Here is a 19233-nt window from a genome sequence, read left to right as displayed (position 1 = left end):
TAACTAATAGATGTTTAGATTTAAGCAAAAATCCAGCACAAGCATGAACCGAAATCAGCATGCCCCAGTGGGCGCATGGTTCTACTTATGCTCCTCTTAGTAGTTATTAACAAAGAAGCATTATAAAATCCTCTCTATATGAAAAAAAAAAAAAAAAAAAAAATCCCCTTTCTCTGCACTTTTACGTTTAAATTTCTTTAGCCAAAGACTACATTTTTTTAACTTTTCAAATCACGTGAAGAGTGTAATCATGATCTGCAGCTGCATTCACAATTAACCAAATTCTGGTACACCAAGAAACAACTTGAATCCTGCTTGAAGCATAATCCAATTATTCATCCAATATGTGTATATTCTAAGTGCTTAAACGCTTGCTAAACCGAGCAATACCCAAAACCAAAATCCATAGCCTTGGAAGTATTAAGCGTGAAATAGAAATAGATCGTTTTGCTTTAGGAAAAAAGTAAAATGTAAAAAATCCTAGACAGAAATTGAGATGGTTACCATGTGAGGGTACTTGTACTGGTCGACAACGCGAGTGATTTCGAGCTTGATGTTGAGGTACTGATAGACGAATTGCAATGTGCCTCTGATGGCCAAATCGTTCTTGAGCTCATCCGTTACTTCTCTACCAACCAAATCCTTGAAGTACGAGAAGAACAACTACAACAACGAAATCGAAGCGGTTGACTTGCCACTTTGCCCATGAAGGAAAACACAGAATTCGAAGACAAACACACCTTAACATACTTGCCACTTTTACTCCGTTCCCACTTGCCTGCAACCAATATGTGGCATATTGGAGATGACCAAGTATGAATACTAGACTAATCAAATGAGCCTACTACCTAATTAACATATCTTTTAGATATCCGCAAAACTTGTATATCAATTCAGATGGCCCCAAGCACGTAATTATCATTGAAACTTACAATTAGTAAAACTTATTCGGTGTAATTTTGTATCATAAAATTGATAAAATTAATCCCAGAATGTTGAGTTCGCCACTCGTGTATATCATTTATAAATGTCATCCCTTAAAAAGTTAATTTTATCAAACTTCCAACTCCCCATTTTAATAAAAAAATGTTCATATCAACGGCAAAAATGATGCCATCTCTGTCACACCAAAACAGCATTTTTTGATTGATCAGCTCTTAAGGCAACATGTAGAATACCAAAACACAAATCCAAATGTAAGAGCAGACAAACAGTGCTTTGATCAATACTTTCATTTCAGACAAATGTTTTCCGAGTAAAGAGAAAAAGTATATTACAGAAACCTAGGTGAGACAGACCTGCAACAGCACCGAAACAAACTACATTTACATCTCCTAGACATGAATGAAATAAGCTAAGAAAATTTAGAATTGCCTCTAAGCCTATAAATGCTTATCGTCCCCCTCTATCTATGGCGCTGACTGTAATTTTTAAAGGCGAGTGAAGAGGGAGGAAAGAGGGTTGTACAGAGAGCTATTCAGTGTGCACACTATAGCCTTTGCTTCACACGCCTTCCATTTATGTCGCTGCCATCAAGTATTGCTTCATTCCTATGCTTGTACATGAAGTCCGAATGCTCAGTAAATCTAGCCACGTACTCCAATAGCTCAGTCAGAACAGATGGGCAACTTTCTTTCAAGTACTCAAAACCATCAGTCTGCATCACAGCTGAAGAAACAAAAGGGAAGAAAATACTTCAGTTGATAATTATAGTTCTGGATGAAGAATAAAATGAACCACCACTTTTTTTGTAGTTGATGTAAATAAATTTTCCAAATAAAAGATGAGATAGGATATTGTTACTACCAATTAGTGTTACTACCAATTTGTTTCACCGTTAGATCGATTGTGTTGATCCAACGGTTATATTAATTTTTACCTTCGTATGATTATGATTCTCATATTTAATGTGAAAGCATTAAATATGAGGAATCATAACCATACAAAGGTGAAAATAATTTTAAAGTATTAAATATAGGGAGAATAAAGAAGGTTTTTAGAAAGTAAAATTAGAACTGTTGGATCAACATAATCGATCTAACGATGAAACAATTTGGTAGTAACACTAATTGGTAGTAACAATATCTTGTCTCATAAAAGATTTGGGTAAAAGCCATCTCATTAATGATCCTAATCAGACAAGTTTAAGAATCAAGACTATATAAAGAATTCCTAAGGTCACTAAACTATCTTGCATTAATAAATTACTTGTAATTTTTTTGTTAAAAAAAATATCATTAAAAGCAACAACAGATGAATCCTTCATAGCTTAGCCTATTTTTCTTCAAGTTCAAACTGGAAGCATAATAGTGAGTTTGTGACTAGCATAATGTCAGTAACAAATTTAACTTCCAATGATGGTTACATACTGACTTTCAGACCTTTTAATGTCTCAATTACACCCTAATATTGCACTTTTGCTGTGTGTGCATGACAAAATAAAAAGTTCAAAGAAAGAAACACACCTCTGAGATTTTCAGGCCTTGCAATAAATTTCAGACAGACTGCTTTCAGCTGGAAACAATGGTGCTGCTCTGCCAATGCTAAAGTCGTAGCCACAGTGTTTATAGCAACATCTTCACAGAGACTTGCTTCACACATCAGCCTAAGCCTCTCTAAGCCATACCGATCAGCTGCTGCTAGCAGATGCTGAGCCATCAAGGTAGTTGCCCATGTTGAGTTCAACCCAGTAAGCTCTTGCATGTCAGGTAGTGAGTCCCAATAAATAACATGAAGCAACGCCTGCAAAAAAGAAAAATAAGGTAAGGCACAGCAGACAAGTTGCCCATTCCACATACATATTGCTATCTCATTAAACACAAGCACTGGATGTAGTAATTGTATGTAAACTGCATGGAATCAATGGCTGCTTGAGAAATAAAAAACAAACTCACACATATATAAACTTACACCGGTGATTAATCGTTGGTCCCACTAGCATCTATCCGATGCACGTAGATCAATAGCTAAGATTGAGTGTAAGACTTCTTATTCTTACACTGATGTAGAATGATAATATCTCAATATGTATGTATATAAGAAGAGTGATCTTTCGACTCCGGTGTAAGACTATGAAGTCTTACTCCCCATCCTAGCTATTTCCGTTCATCTAACAGTTGTATTTTATTTGGAATTAATAATTAATTAATTGATATAACTCAATAAACTACAACCAAGAGCAATGATAAAGCTATTCTTTCATGACTGAAAGGTCATGAGTTCAAATACAGGAAATAGCCTCTTTGCAATTATACAAGGGTAAGACTGCGTACAAGGATTGCCTCCACCCCACACTCACTAGTCAGGTTAAACAGAGAGTGGTTTTTTTTTTTAACTCAATAAACTACAACCATTAGATGGACAGAAATCAATAGCTGAGATGGAGTGTAAGACTTCTGAGAATATATATATATATATATACATACTAGTTTCACTCCTAATGTGCTTCAAAGAATTCAATATATTTCAATATGTATTAATAAACTAGTAAGTATCCAGTACATTACACAGGTATTTTTAAATTCAGGTAAAATCTAAAAAGTGTAAATTAAAAGAAAAGATATTTAATTTTTTTCTTTGTTGAATTATAAAGTATGCATAATTAATTAAACTAAAATATAAAAAATACAGATTAAAGAGAAAAATGCTTAAGATTATAACTAAAATATGTAAAATTAATTCAAAAAGAATTTGAATTTAAAATTTAAAAAAAGTGAGGTTGAAATAAAGCGCAAGTAAAATAAGAGATTAAACCATTCTTATGATAGTACTGTAATTTAATATATAGGGGGCGGATAACACAACTAAGACATATCCTTCTTAAGGCAACTATACATAGGAAAGAAAAAGAAAAAAATCAACAAAGAAGAGCCATCCCCCTCTACAGTTATTTCTTATCAATTTTTTTCTGTAGATTTAGGAAAAATAAATAAATCACATATTATATGATGCAAGATATCCTATCATGTTCATAAACCTCAAAGATCAAAATCAAGTTGACAACATTTAGCACTTAGAGAAGTGGAACTCAATAAAATAGCTTTACAAATATCACTTTCCAATTCAAAGCATAAATTATATAAAGCACCAAAGAACTGCTTTCCATAACCAAATAGCCATGTGAATCAATCATTCCAAATACAAACCACCATGTTACGATATGATACAGTACCAATTGTGTAACAGTACTGATTATATATGCAACCAGATGGAACAACTTGCCAAAGAGAAACCAAAATCAGAAAGGAACTCGTAACTACAGTCAATTATCAGAACTTGTTCATCTAATCAGATTTTTTTTTGGTTGGGGGGGGGGGGGGGGGGTGCCTTTCAAAAAGGTTCACATGATCTGTGTCAAATCTGTCGCAGTGGATTACTATCTAAAAAAATACTAATCTCTGTACCAATTCTTTTTTGGTTGCATAAATGAGGGAAGAGGGCAAAAATGTTGGCAAAAAATAGACCAAATAGGTTTCTGCATCAAAATATAATAGAGGTTTCATGGTACCCTTAGCATTTTTATTATTGGATTCTACTTCAACCTACGTGATTTGTACAGCACTATCCAACAGTCAATAATAATCCCAATGGGCAAAGGTACAATAGAATTTCAAAACATATACGTGTCCATTTCTATAAAGAAAAACCTGTTATAATAAAATGCTTTTAGATTTATCAACAGAGAAATACTACATGAGATTTGTAGATCAGAACAATCACTAAAACCATATGTTTTGCGAACAAATTTCAAGACCCACCTACTGAAAGAAATAGGCACAATTGGGCATTAAGTCAGTTACAATGATATGCTTAACTATGGTAAGGGAAAAACCAAGGAAAAAACTCCAATAATTATAAAGTACAATGTGTAAATCACGGCATGGACAGAAATGATAACCAAAACATATTTTGCAACCACATCACAAACACAAATCAAAGAGAGTAAGCACAATGAACATTAATTCAAACCTTGAAAACTGGAGCTTCCATGTCTTCAACATTTATACACCGGGTATTCTGATCTTTCATAGGACCAAAAAGTTGAGCTCTGAAAACAGGTGAGCGAGCAGCTAGTACCAACTTATGAGCAGCAAAAATTTCTCCATTTACTTCAAAACTCACATCACTTCCTTTTCCACTTTCCAGGAGCTTCCCAAATTGCTGACCAATGTTAGAAGGCAGTATCGCGATTGAATAAATTTTAGGGCCCTCCGTGTGTGACTTTACAACACCGACACTACAATGAACACTAAGGCAATCATCTTTAAGGTAGTCTGATGTCTCTAGTGCTGTTCTCTTAAAAAACCGCTTGTAACCCCTGAAACACCCAATTAAAAACAATCAGCCTTTGCCAAACTGTTCATCTTCCCTTGTCACAAAAAAGTTCCACATTCGTATCAGGGAGTATTTGGCCAACCCATAATCATACATCAACGTCTCTCATATATTCAAAATTACATTTCAAGGGGGGAGACAATTCACTTCAAAAAAAAAATCTATATCAGAAATAAAATTCTTCTTTTCTTTAGCTTTTTCTTTTTTTGGAGAAATAAAATGAAACATGTTTTAACAACCAACCCCACCCACAAATAATCAGAAGGATTAACAACTAAGCTTCAGTTCAATGACACATGTTGGCATGACATAAAAATAAATCTCTGAAAAGATACTTCTCAAATAACATGAACCCTCCCCAAGGAAAAATAACAAAATCCCACATTTAAAAAAAAATCCCATCACCGGCTCTTCAAATTTTCTCAGACAAACACAATATTGAATAACATAGCAGGATCAGAACATACACCAGTAAATCAAGAAATAAATTTTAAATTATATATATATAAAAGTCACGTAAAATCCAACTCACGCACCACATGCTACCACGGTATTTCAACGTGTACGGTCCACTCTCGAGGGTCCTCTCGAAATGACTATGCACCTTATGCCTCTCCTTCCCACTCTGATCTAAAAGGGTCAGCTCGAAAAGAGCCCTAACGTCGGTGCCTTCGCTAGCAAGCGCGATGAAGAGTGATACATGCGTAGCATTGTCCTCCACGCTCTTCCCGTCCGGGTAAAAATAGATCGCCCAATCGTACCCTCCGACCGAGAAAATGTCCGATGCTATGTATTTCCCAATCCCAATCCCTTTCGACAAAGAATACCCCGTGATCTTGAATCGGTGCGAACCCCTAACGGTATCGGTGATCGAGGTCGACGACGTCGTTGCAGGAGCAGAAGAAGGTGATGTGGACCAAGAATTAGAGGACGGCCTCGAGGTTTCTCGCAGAATCTTACCCATACGCAAGTCAAGATAGGTGAATCACCAATGTATTGAAATTATGAGATATGTTCCAGAATCTAAGTCCGGGATATCAAATTAAACGAAATGGGATTTGTAGATCTAGGATCTGTATGTAAAATCGGGATACTGGGGTCAACTGAATCTTTATCTTGGAAAAGTGAAAGGTTGGTGAGAAAATCTAGGAGTTCCTCAGGGAAATTTATTATGAGATTCTGAAAGATGAATTATCTAGGGTTTGCATTCAAAGAAAATTACTCCGAAAGAGAGATAAGGAAGAGAAATTATGAATGATGACTTTAAATGGCTATAAATAAAGAGAAAAAACGTTTCCCGTTTTTTTTTTATAACATTTCTATATAACTTTAGGCAAATGATCCCGTTTACACATTTTTCTTATAAATTATATTGTATATTTCTAAAGGATTTGGTGTAATTTAATATAGAGTACACAGTGTAATTTATAAGAGTTTATAAATATAATCTTCTTTATAGCTTTATGTTATATTATATTAATGATGTCTTTTTACTATATAATTGATAAAAAAATATTATTATTTTTTTCATTTTATGAAGAAAATAGAATATAACAAATAATTAAAGGAAAGAGTATTTGTCATTTTAAAGGACACAAAGTTATATTATTTTTAATAAAATTACGTTATTTTGATGTATTTTTACCTTCTCTCTTCTTCGCTTTTTTTCTTCTTCTTAATTATATAACAAAGAATGATAAAACATATCAAAATGACATAGTTTCATTAAAAATGACACAAAATTATATATAAAATGATAAATCTTTTTTCTATAATTAAATATATAAATCGGAATCTTCTTTAAAATAACAAATATTTCTGAAAAAAAAAACAAGTATAATATTGTAGGATAATTTTCTTCTCATGTTATAAAGATAATAAATGTGGGGTCCACCATGTTTAAAATAAAATAAAAAATACAGCACAAATATCGATGTATGTGTAAAAAAAATTTCATTTGTCATGTAAACAAATGCAAAACCCATATTTCTGATATCAAAAAAGAAAAAATGACAAACGTTTTTTCTCATAAATAATTATTTAATTTCCAGACAAGAAAATAGAAAATAATGCTGTGACGCGCATTGCGCCGCGGGTCTTTTAATTTAATCTTTCTTGGCGACTCATATTGGTTTATACTACGTGTCCCCTAACGATAAGCAAATTTCAGAAGAGAGAGAAATTATAACGGTACGAAACAATAAATTTCAGTCACATATGGCGGCGCCTCAGCTTCCCATTAAAAAAAAAAAACAATTAGAATTTCATTATTTAGGTAGAAATTTTAGATAATATAAATTTATCAACTATATTATGGCCAAGTTGAGTTTGGGAAGTTTTTTATTTTGGAGAAAAGTCCCAATTTACTTTTTCAGATTTTTTTTTAATATATTGTTTTGGGTTGGATCTTTTGACACCGATATCAAATTTAAAGTTTGACACTAGTGTCAAATTTTATGTTTGACATCTCATCTGAAAGCCGTTAGATCAAAAAAGATCAATGATGTCACATGCTTACAAATTCAAAGATATTGATATTTTTTTATCTAATTGTTCTCAGATGAGATGTCAAACTTCAAATTGACATCGATGTTAAAGGATCATATCCCATTTTTTTTATTAATTTAACTTTGTAATATTATTTACATTAAATTGATTTTATATATTTTTATTGTATGATATTTAATTCAGTGTCAATAAATAATTTTTAAACTGTTTTAATTTGAAATATATTATGAAAAAATAAATTGGTATAAAACAAATTTAGACGGTTTAATACTTAAAACTGTTTAATCTAAAATAATACTTCACTCGTTATTTCTATTTTTTCATTAAGGTATGGAAGGTTACCATATATATTTATTGAGCTATAGATTAGATTGTACTATATGATAAATTAATTTAGAATTTGATTATTTTTGTTGTTCATCGATGTCATCGCCCATTGATTAGAAGTAACTTCATAAAAATAATATGAACAAAAAAAAACTTCGTAAAAAAAATTTAACAATGTAAATTCTGTCTCAATAATATATATACACATGTGAGACTAATTTTAATCAAATTTTATTTTACAGGTTTCGATGAGGCCTAATAAGAAAGAAGTTAAATTTTAATTATCAATCTTTCCCGTGAATAACACGTATGCCTCAAATCAATAATTAAGAATATCTAATCCTTTTCCGAAAAAAAAGAAATATCTAATCAAATTGGGATGTCGCTTGTATTAAAATTTGCCATGAAGTGGATCTTACACGTCAGAAAATATAAGGTGAAAAATATCTTAGACACACCTTTGATTGGACAATAATTATCATTATGACTAAGATCTAACGGAACAATGACCATTGTGTCGCTGTTTCAAGTCTTATTTGTCAAAATGTCACGCCTACGCACTTTTTCCCCAAACTGCCACGCAGGCAAGTTCGCTGGGAGTAGTACCGAACTAGGTGTGGTGATGTGTCAACAGCCTGATGGTGCTCAAGTTCGCTACTGACACAGGCGGACTTGAGTGCAATAAATGCTGACACGTATAAAGAGTTCGCTGATAGACAACGCGGACTTGGTTTGCCACGTGTCTGACCCCAACACAGTTCGCTGGGGGACCAGGCGGACTCTTTGCCATGTGTCAATTGGCACACAGTTCGCTGACATTGACAGCGAACTAGGTGACAAGTGGCAGCCACTGACGCAGTTCGCTTCCCCGTGTAGCGAACTATGTGCCACGTGGCAGTCCACCACAAGTTCGCTGCCTAGGTAAGCGAACTACCTGCCGACAGTTACAGTTCGTTGCCCTAGGTAGCGAACTCAGTTCTACTTATACACACCCCCTCTTCCTCTCCCGAAGTCATTCTCGTCTGTTTTCCTTGAAGTTTCCATTTTTGTTTGTTACTTTTTGCTATTTCAGTACATAATGAGTGAGAGTAACAACGATGTAATATGCCTTCTATATTACAATGGGAGAAGATATTTTGAACCGAACGGTCAAGTGTTTGAAGGAGATACGAAGATCTTCTGCATGAGTCCGGGTTGCAAATATACTGAGCTGAAGAAAATAATATACAAGAAGTTGAGATTACAACGAGGTCAATCCATGTCTCGACTGATTGCTAGATGCTAAAAAGTGATACGAAAAGGCTGATAATGATTTGTCAAAATCACAATGACGGTTGTCCATGGAGAATGCAGGCATATCTTAAAAAGGCGGTCATGAATGGATCATAGGCATATGGAACAACATCCATACATATGTTAATCAGACACTTTCACAAGATCACAAACAACTTAATAGTTTCATTTGTTCATTGATCATCGGTAAGTCAACCAGACTCTCTATGTTTCAATAAATACCGTTTTCGTAACACTAATATTGGGCTGTTTCTCAAACCGCAGAAATGGTGCGTGAAAAGGATTGCATCGTGTCTAGGATTTCATATATCATACAGAAAGGCCTGGAAAGCAAAGCAGAAGGCAGTTGTGAGGGTTTTTGGGGATTGGGATGAGTCGTACGCATTCCTGCCGAGATGGTTGAATTATATGTTATTGTTTTCTCCAGGGTCTGCTTATAAACTGGACGTGAATGAACATAGGATCGATGGTCGCCTCGATGGGTCGCACAAGGTGTTTAAAGGGTTTTTTGGACTTTCAAACAGTGTTGTGATGCATTTAATTATTGTAAGCCTATGCTCCAGATCGATGGGACACATTTGTATGGAAAACACCGCGGAACACTATTGATATCTACAGCTGTTGACGGTAACAATTATGTCCTGCCTGTTGCATTTGCTGTTGTTAATTGTGAGAATATTGACAACGGGTCCTGGTTTTTGGCGATGTTACGAATCCATGTGACTCAGAAAGAGGGGATATATCTTGTTACTGATCGACATGCTGGTATATTAACGGCCGTCAATAATGAACATCTAGGGTGGCAACCCCCGAAAGCTTACCATGTTTTTTGCCTGAGACATGTGGCTAGTAATTTCAATCATAAGTTCAAAAATATCCTGTTGAAGAAGCAGTTAAACAAGTTAGGTATGGTCCTGCGCCCTTTTTAATTATTTGATACTGCATATGACTTTATTTCTTATATAATTATGTTATAATGAATTGTTGTAATTCGTCAGGATATACTACGTCGCGTTTGGATTTTGATGCTGGTTTGGAAAATTTTAAAGAATCAAGCCCACAAATTGCAGCATGGATTGATCGAATTCCAAAGAAAAAATGGAGTATATCGTACGATGTTGAAGAAAGACGATTTGGCCACATGACTACAAACTTGTCGGAGTGTGTTAACAAGGTCCTTAAAGGTGCCAGAAACCTGCCCATCACATCTTTGGTGCGGTTCACATACGCTCGGTTAAATAAATATATTTTGGCACACGGGCAGGAGGCTCAGGAAGAGATGGACAAAGGTAATCGTTACGCCAAAGTGTTCTGGGTTTCATACCTTAATAACCAACAAGATGCTGCAAGACACTTTGTTACGTCGTATGACAGACAAAAAACACGATTTGAAGTTCAAGATTCTTACAATCAAAGAACTCATAGAGGCGGAAAGAAGTGGTGGGTTTCGTTAGCTGATCGGGTGTGTCAGTGTGGTGAGTTTACCTCTTTTAGGTACCCATGTAGTCATGTGATTGCAGCATGCAAATCAGTAAACCATGACCCCTTACAATACATTGATCCTACATATGGTGCATCATATTAGTGTCAGGTATATTCCAGGAAATGGTATCCAATTGGCAATGAAGACTTCATCCCACCTGGCCAAGGCCCAACCATTCTCCCGGATGTGTCACTTAGACGTCAAAAATGGAGGCCACGAAGTACCCGCATCCGTAACGAAATGGATCAGCACAGAGGTGCGAGTATGTAGGTAAGATATGGTTATTGTAGGGTTGTTGGCCATGACAGACGTCGTTGTCCATCTCGCCTGCAAGGCACATGAATGTTGGGTGATCGTGTGATACAAACTTGCTAAAACGTTGGTACCTTGTCATCTTGTGTGTTGTCACCATTTTTTTTAATGTGGTTAATTATGCCTGGTTTTTATTTGCTTTCGTTATCGTACCTCGAGAATTGTAGTGAATGTAACTTGTCTATTAATATAATTATCGTGTGGTTGTTGTTAATTAATCCCTTTTTCGGGTTGTGATCATAGGCATTGCACATACCGCCACATGAAGTAGGAATAACATAAAAGCCTCAACAAAGAGTAATAATATAAAAACATGTCCGGTGATAAAGATAGAACAAGTATCCAAACTAAGACAATAGGTACAATAGGCATATTGACAAGAGCAAGAAATGTAACAAAAAATCATATGATAAAACAACGAATCACTGTTGTCGCCTCCTGCCATGATACCCGGCACAACGTGCCTGGTCATGCTCATATGGTGACAAGAAACACCGCTCTCTGGCCTGTCTATCTGGGTTACGCCTGATGCTGTTTCCACCGCCTCCTCCGGCTGCATCGTCTCCTGCGTCCCCATCAACATCCTCCTGTGAAACCACACCTGTAGGACCAGATACAGGTGACTGTAGGTAGTCAGTCGAATATGCCTGCGGTGTCGCCATGAGGCCAGGTGAATCGAATGTCGGTATGTAATCATCTGTAAACTCATCCAGACCATGCGTGGGCTGCGAACTAGACTGCCCTGGAAATTGACTATGCTCATGCGCATGAGGCTCAGCATACGTATAGGATGGTCCACTGGTCTGACCTGGGAACGGCTGACTGAAATGATGCTGAAATGCAGGGTACGGCTGCAACGGTGCTGAAAACCAAGGGTACCCGTACTATGACGATGGTCCACTAGGTTGTCCAGAACCACCCGTGGGAGGGACAGGCTGCGGAGGCCACCAGTATGGCTGCGACGGGCCACCTGAAGGGTAAGCTGGTGCATAAAACTGCCCGGCAGGACGAGGTGGAAGAGACTGCACAAGCACAGGCCGATCAGCCGTTGCGGGAGTCTGATGATGTAGTGGCAATCCCTCGTGGCGTGCACGCCGACTTCGACGCTCGGGACGAGGAGGCTCCACTGTCTGGACAACTGTCGGCGGAGGGGCGAGTTCTCCAGGTTCTGTCAGTCTACAAAACTCAGCGAATGCAGACATAGCCTGAAGGGCCTCGTCGTATATCTAGCGGTAAGTGAATGCTCCCTGCGCCTCGTCCGATGCCATATGAACAACAGTCTCAATGCGATCACTCTGTATTGCGGAAAAATGTTAAATTTGTGATGTCATTATTTATATTAAATAGTTCACAAAACTATAATGAAACGTCTGAATTAACATACCACATGAGAATGAATGGCTGATCTTTGCATCATCCATCTACGCGTATGCTGAAAATACCACTGGATGTACGTGCTGTTGATAGAAAGATGTCCATCTCCCTCGTCTGGCTGTAAACCCTAAGCAACGAGGGTGTGCCTGGAATGCCACTGCGCTATATACAGTCCATGTCGGTCCTTCCAGTCTACGTCACCCTTATCAGTTAGGGTGATAGTAAGCAGCTCTGAACATTGCAATGGATCGCTCGGTATCGGCTGCCTAAAACGAAATTGCCGCAGCACTCTATCGGGCTGCTGTTACATAACGACCTGATAGTGTATGAGTGGGTATACAATTAACCATCTGCACGCCTCCTCCGACGATGGTTGATGCACAACGAATCCATCGTATGGCCTCCACCGTATACTGTGGATGGGCATAGCGTCCATGTGATGACGATAGCGTCTGATGTGGGAGAACCGAAACCGTTGCTGCATATAGATATTAAATCTGCAAAACAATAAGAAAAATAAAATTACATTAATATACGTGATAGACACAAAAAAAGGAGTTAGCCATGACAACTGTGTATATTGAATGGAAGAAAACAAAAAAACTTTCAAAAGGCACACACCTGGCCCCGAAAATAGCCTCCGCGTCAGTGATCGCAGGGAGTGCGGGTGAGATAGTAGGGAAACGCGTCCATGCCCACAACTGTAGTAACAGAGCACATCCCCTCATATCAGATCGTCCTGGCTCAGTAACCTTGCACAACTCCCTGTACAAGGTAGCCAGTACAGCGGAACCCCAAGAATACGTCCCCGTCCGCTAAAAATCATCCAGAAATAGTAGATACCGCGCATGTACAAAGCTCGATGCAGTCTCAACGAACAAGCAACCACCCAGAATGCGCAAGATCAAAGCACGTGTGTATCTCATACGACCAAGTTCAGTGCCAGCATGTTGATGGTAATGCAGAAACTGTTCCCTCAGAAATGTCAGAGAAATTTGGTTCTTATACAAGTCGCGCGCTCGCTCTGGCTCTACCCCCAAGAAATCTCTAACCAGCTATGAGAAGGGATGGCCTCCAACGCGGCCACATACAACCTCTCCATCTGTGGGAAATCCCAGCAGATGGTGGACATCCTCCAGGGTAATCTTAACCTCACCCATCGACATATGGAATGTGCGCGTCTTAGGCCGCCATCTCTCAACAAGGGCCGAGATAAGTGAGTGATCAATCTGAAAAAAAAAATTATATTAAATAACAATTTATTAAACATAAAACATGTAATTTCACCTATTATAAAGTCAACGTATCACTAACCTCATGGTTGCGCAGACGCGCAACGTGATAAAATCCTGCCTGCCTAAGGTAAGGGTGGATATCCTCGGGTATATCCAAATGATCGTGTGACGCAGCGTGTCTGACATTGAGGACACGATCACGCACATTTGCGTCATTTGATGTGTTCCATACATGCGTGGAGATGTGTTTGTCCTGCAACGTCAGGATAAAGCGCGAGGATGGATGTAAGAACCCGCACCGTTAATTAAGGTATTTAATTAATTAATTATGCGAAATTAGGAAACGATTCCATAATTGACTCTAATAATTATTATGAGGCTTTAATAATTATAGTTAGTGAGTAATAATGCTGAAAGTCGCTTTTCGGAAGAAAAGTGCAGATACCGGTTCTGCTAGTCGGTAAAAATGTGTGCCGAAAAAGTATCCCGGAAAATTAATGTAAGTGCATGATAATTACTAGGATAATATGTAGGACTTGTAAAACGAGTTTCAAGTCCAAATAATGAGAACTGGTGCTAGAAACCGGTATTGACTTGGAAAAACGCGTACCGAAAAGTTGCTCAGAAATATATAAGAAAAATATGATAAATCTTAGAAAATTATGTAGTTTCATAATCCAAAGTTTGGGATTAAAATGCTAAGCATAGCAATTAAATTTAATACGGCGTGCTTAAGTGAGTTTTGGCTATAAATACTCCCATTTTGGGCACAAAACCCTAGACTCTTTCATTCCTGCGTGAGTGAGATGATCAGCTTGGGAGGGAGCACTGTTCCATTGCTTTCTTCTCTTGTTCTTGACCAAAACTCAACCTTGAACCCATTTTCTTGGTTGTTTCATCATCGTAAACACTTGGTGTGAGTGAGAGACATCATTGTGGGTGGGTGAGGGTGTTCTTCAGTGGTACTCCAGCTGCTGTTGGTGAGAGTTTTGGGGCTGACTTGGTTGGCTTGTTGGTGGAAGCTTGAGTTGGGTATTTTGTTGCTTAAAGAAGCAACCTTTGGGTAGAAAGGTCAAGTCTTGGTGTAGCATTTTCGTACACCATATTTCCAGTAGCTGTTGAAGCTGTTTTGGGAGCTTCTTGAGCAGTTGAACCTCTGTTTTGGCATTTGGTATGTTGTACCAACCTTTAACTTGAGTGTTAAGGCTTAAAAATGAAAGCTTGATGCATGTTAAGGTTAAAAGATGATAACTTGTTGTTGGGTAATATTGAACACGCCTAGAAATGCATGTTTAGGGGTTTAAAATCGGTAAAAGGGAACCTTTAAGGGATATCTTCACGAAAATGCAGAAACTGCATTCTGTCGTGAAATATCCGGATATCTGCCCGTGGAATATGCGGATATGGGATATCCGGATATGATATCCGGATATGTGTATTCGGATATGGGGTTTTGGGATATCTGAATATTGTATATTCGGATATGGGATTCTGGATATCCGGATATTGCATATCCGGATATGTACAGTGAGATATCCGGATATTGCATATCCGGATATGGTCCCAAGGAGTATCTGGATATTATGGGATTTCGCAGCACAGTAGCTGTGCTGTGCATACAGTAGGCTATTGGGGGTTTGTAGACCCCAGATTGTTGAAGTTAAACTTCTGTTTTTAATGGACTAAGCCAGAATCATGGGATTAAGGGCTTGTGGCTTTGTTAGAAGCTTTAAAACTTGAAAATGTAATGAAAAGGCGTTGTCTTTAATTTGTATGCATGTGGTACATGTTTATTGATTTATATTTGGTCCATATCAGATTGTGATCTGCTGTGATTGGACTCTGAGCTTGTGGCATTGGATAGCTAGCTTGGAAGTAAGCTTTCGTGTCCTCGGTTTAGTCATGTTGTGGTTCCACCATGTCCCATGGGGGTATGGTTTATGCATGTCGTGTACATGCTTTTGGATATTTGATATGTTGATTGAACTTTACATGTAATGGCTTTTAATATGCATGTATTGTTTCATCTTGACGGGAAGCCTGAGTATGTAGCGCCATACAAGACGGTGTGCCGGGGTGAATGCAAGTGGTACTTGCACGGTGTGTAGGTGATAGACGTATACCTGCACTGTCTCTGGCCAGTAAATTAGTATTGACACACATGGCATGATTATCTGCTGCATTGCATTGTTTTAGAAATGATAAATGATAAACTGCTTTTGAACTTATATTGCACATGTAAGTGAGCTTGGGGTGGAAGATCCTTGAGGACTCACTGACTTACTGAGATTTCTAGATTAGAGATCTTACCCCACGTTTGGGGAATGCTTATTTCAGGTTCAGGTAGTATGGGTACTGATGCCTCAGGCAGCGGGAGTCCGGAGCGTAGCTGATTATGTTGTTTCTGCTTATTTGTTAGCATGACTGAATTTGGGATGCAGTTTATGTTTTTCGCTATTTATGATATGTTGCTGTTGAGACTGATGTTGGGCATGTTGCCTTATTTGAGTGAGCATGGTGATTGTCCATGTGTTAGTACTTTTAGTTTAGGGTTTTGTTGGGTATTTTGTTGCTTAAAGAAGCAACCTTTGGGTAGAAAGGTCAAGTCTTGGTGTAGCATTTTCGTACACCATATTTCCAGTAGCTGTTGAAGCTGTTTTGGGAGCTTCTTGAGCAGTTGAACCTCTGTTTTGGCCTTTGGTATGTTGTACCAACCTTTAACTTGAGTGTTAAGGCTTAAAAATGAAAGCTTGATGCATGTTAAGGTTAAAATATGATAACTTGTTGTTGGGTAATGTTGAACACGCCTAGAAATGCATGTTTAGGGGTTTAAAATCGGTAAAAGGGAACCTTTAAGGTATATCTTCACGAAAATGCAGAAACTGCATTCTGTCGTGAAATATCTGGATATCTGCCCGTGGAATATCCGGATATGGGATATCCGGATATGTGTATTCGGATATGGGGTTTTGGGATATCTGGATATTGTATATTCGGATATGGGATTCTGGATATCCGGATATGGCATATCCGGATATGTACAGTGAGATATCCGGATATTGCATATCCGGATATGGTCCCGAGGAGTATCCAGATATTATGGGATTTCGCAGCACAGTAGCTGTGCTGTGCATACAGTAGGCTATTGGGGGTTTGTAGACCCCAGATTGTTGAAGTTGAACTTCTGTTTTTAATAGACTAAGCCAGAATCATGGGATTAAGGGCTTGTGGCTTTGTTAGAAGCTTTAAAACGTGAAAACGTAATGAAAAGGCGTTGTCTTTAATTTGTATGCATGTGGTACATGTTTATTGATTTATATTTGGTCTATATCAGATTGTGATCTGCTGTGATTGGACTCTGAGCTTGTGGCATTGGATAGCTAGCTTGGAGGTAAGCTTTCGTGTCCTCGGTTTAGCCATGTTGTGGTTCCACCATGTCCCATGGGGGTATGGTTTATGCATGCTGTGTACATGCTTTTGGATATTTGATATGTTGATTGAACTTTACATGTAACGGCTTTTAATATGCATGTGTTGTTTCATCTTGACGGGAAGCCTGAGTATGTAGCGCCATACAAGACGGTGTACCGGGGTGAATGCAAGTGGTATTTGCACGATGTGTAGGTGATAGACGTATACCTGCACTGTCTCTGGCCAGTAGATTAGTATTGACACACATGACATGATTATCTGTTGCATTGCATTGTTTTAGAAATGATAAATGATAAACTGCTTTTGAACTTATATTGCACATGTAAGTGAGCTTGGGGTGGAAGATCCTTGAGGACTCACTGACTTACTGAGATTTCTAGATTAGAGATCTTACCCCACGTTTGGGGAATGCTTATTTCAGGATCAGGTAGTATGGGTACTGATGCCTCAGGCGGCGGGAGGCCGGAGCGTAGCTGATTATGTTGTTTCTGCTTATTTGTTAGCATGACTGAATTTGGGATGTTGTTTATGTTTTTCGCTATTTATGATATGTTGCTGTTGAGACTGATATTGGGCATGTTGCCTTATTTGAGTAAGCATGGGGATTGTCCATGACACTTTCTGTTAGTACTTTTAGTTTGGAGTTGTATAAACTGTTAGATGGTCCGGTCTGCATTGTTGTAGTTCCGTGACTAGAGCCACAATTATAATATCTATGTTATGAGGTATTTCAGTGAGCTATTTTATTGCAATTACATACAGGCGATGTTTTATTAATTGATTATTAAGCAAGATTGGTAATGTTAATGGCATCATAATTGAAAAGAAAAAGTAATTCCGCATTTTAATTAAGCGCAGCTTAATACGATATTATGATAACATTACCGGATATATACGGGGTGTTATATTTATGGTATCAGAGCAATGGTTCGAGGGAAAAGCCTGTATGTATTGCAATTGCTAGGTTGTTTGGTTGTGTCTGTCTTTGTGTTTACTCCGTCGAATTTTATTATGATGCTGTATATGTGATCACATTGCGTGGGCCTGATCAACTCATAATTTGTGTAACTTGTGCAGAGACATGGTAAGGTCCGGGAGAACATGAGAGACTTCCGAGGATCAATCCGGTCCTATCCTGACTGCATTGGCTGAGATGCAGGCGGCTAGGTTAGCCGATCAGGAGGCCGCTAGAGTGGCCAACGCGGCAATGATGGAAGCTGTTCGCGAGGCGAACCGGATAGCCGCAGCTGAGGTTCGTGAAGCAAACCGGAGGACCACTGAGGAAGTCCTCGAGGCGAACAGGATGGCGAACATGACGATGATGAGAGTCATGTTGGAGGAGATGAGGGCTGGTCCTGCTGTAGGCCATGCTCTACCACCACCGCCACCGCCTCCACCTAGTGTTCAGGAGGATAGCCATAGTCACATCGGTAGTGCTACTCATGCCACTGAGACGGGGGAGCCCCTTGTGAGGATTGCTGAGGATCGTGATGTGATCGATCGCCGGTTGAATGCTTTCAGGAAGCATAAGCCACCTGTGTTTGAGGGGTCTTTGGATCCTATTGCTGCTGCGAGATGGCTAGAGTTGCTGGACAAGATTTTTCGGGTCATGCAGTGTACAGACCCACAGAAGCTGATGTTCTCGACTTACATGCTGGAGGGCGATGCCCATGAGTGGTGGACGCACAACTCTCGTGCTTTTGAGAGGCAGGGTCGTGTCATGACGTGGCCATTCTTTGAGGAGTGCTTTCTGGGCCGATACTTTCCCTATGATGCGCAGGAGAGGAAGCAGGGAGAGTTAGATCGTTTGGTACAGGGCTCGATGTCTGTTGATGAGTACCTGGCTAAGTTTAATGAGATAGTGAAGTTTGCACACTTCTGGATGGTTCCTCCTACTCCGTTGTTTCTAGCAGCTAAGTTCCGCAAAGGACTTAG

General features: G+C 38.5%; 2 protein-coding genes across 3 annotated transcripts; one reads left to right on the top strand and one right to left on the bottom strand.

The window, feature by feature from the left end:
• Nucleotides 1–1221: 1221 nt before the first annotated feature.
• On the bottom strand, nt 1222–6560 carry LOC133294487 (BTB/POZ and MATH domain-containing protein 2-like). 2 transcript variants are annotated; one of them, XM_061493170.1, is made up of 4 exons: nt 5871–6560; nt 4969–5317; nt 2466–2742; nt 1222–1668 (listed from the first exon to the last, which is right to left on the bottom strand). In XM_061493170.1, the coding sequence occupies exons 1-4, from the start codon at nt 6296–6298 to the stop codon at nt 1490–1492; spliced, it is 1233 nt and encodes a 410-aa protein (XP_061349154.1). In that variant the 5' UTR covers nt 6299–6560; the 3' UTR covers nt 1222–1489. The 2 variants fall into 2 exon arrangements, with proteins under 2 accessions (XP_061349154.1, XP_061349161.1); XM_061493177.1 differs by lacking the exon at nt 2466–2742 and having other exon boundaries at nt 1222–1642; nt 4999–5317.
• A 2114-nt stretch (nt 6561–8674) lies between these two features.
• Nucleotides 8675–11047, top strand: LOC133294501 (uncharacterized). The gene is made up of 5 exons (XM_061493186.1): nt 8675–8818; nt 9242–9419; nt 9890–9954; nt 10026–10368; nt 10461–11047. The coding sequence occupies exons 1-5, from the start codon at nt 8675–8677 to the stop codon at nt 11045–11047; spliced, it is 1317 nt and encodes a 438-aa protein (XP_061349170.1).
• The last annotated feature ends 8186 nt before the right edge of the window (nt 11048–19233 follow it).

The sequence above is a fragment of the Gastrolobium bilobum genome, unplaced genomic scaffold (genome assembly GCF_033153095.1).
Source record: "Gastrolobium bilobum isolate Gb01-03AN ecotype WA unplaced genomic scaffold, APGP_CSIRO_Gbil_v1 utg5178, whole genome shotgun sequence".
Taxonomy (NCBI): Eukaryota; Viridiplantae; Streptophyta; class Magnoliopsida; order Fabales; family Fabaceae; genus Gastrolobium; species Gastrolobium bilobum.
Note: the sequence above shows the minus strand (reverse complement) of the source record. Positions and strands in the feature narration are given on the sequence as shown.

Coding starts and splice junctions, on each gene's coding strand:
- LOC133294487 (XM_061493170.1), bottom strand. CDS start 6,298: ATGGGTAAGATTCTGCGAGAAACCTCGAGGCCGTCCTCTAATTCTTGG. Junction 5,318..5,870: donor AAATACCGTGGTAGCATGTG/GTGCGTGAGTTG, acceptor TGGGTGTTTCAG/GGGTTACAAGCGGTTTTTTA. Junction 1,669..2,465: donor AAGGCCTGAAAATCTCAGAG/GTGTGTTTCTTT, acceptor TTGTTTCTTCAG/CTGTGATGCAGACTGATGGT.
- LOC133294501 (XM_061493186.1), top strand. CDS start 8,675: ATGACCATTGTGTCGCTGTTTCAAGTCTTATTTGTCAAAATGTCACGC. Junction 8,819..9,241: donor AACAGCCTGATGGTGCTCAA/GTTCGCTACTGA, acceptor TTGCTATTTCAG/TACATAATGAGTGAGAGTAA. Junction 9,955..10,025: donor GCCTCGATGGGTCGCACAAG/GTGTTTAAAGGG, acceptor CCTATGCTCCAG/ATCGATGGGACACATTTGTA.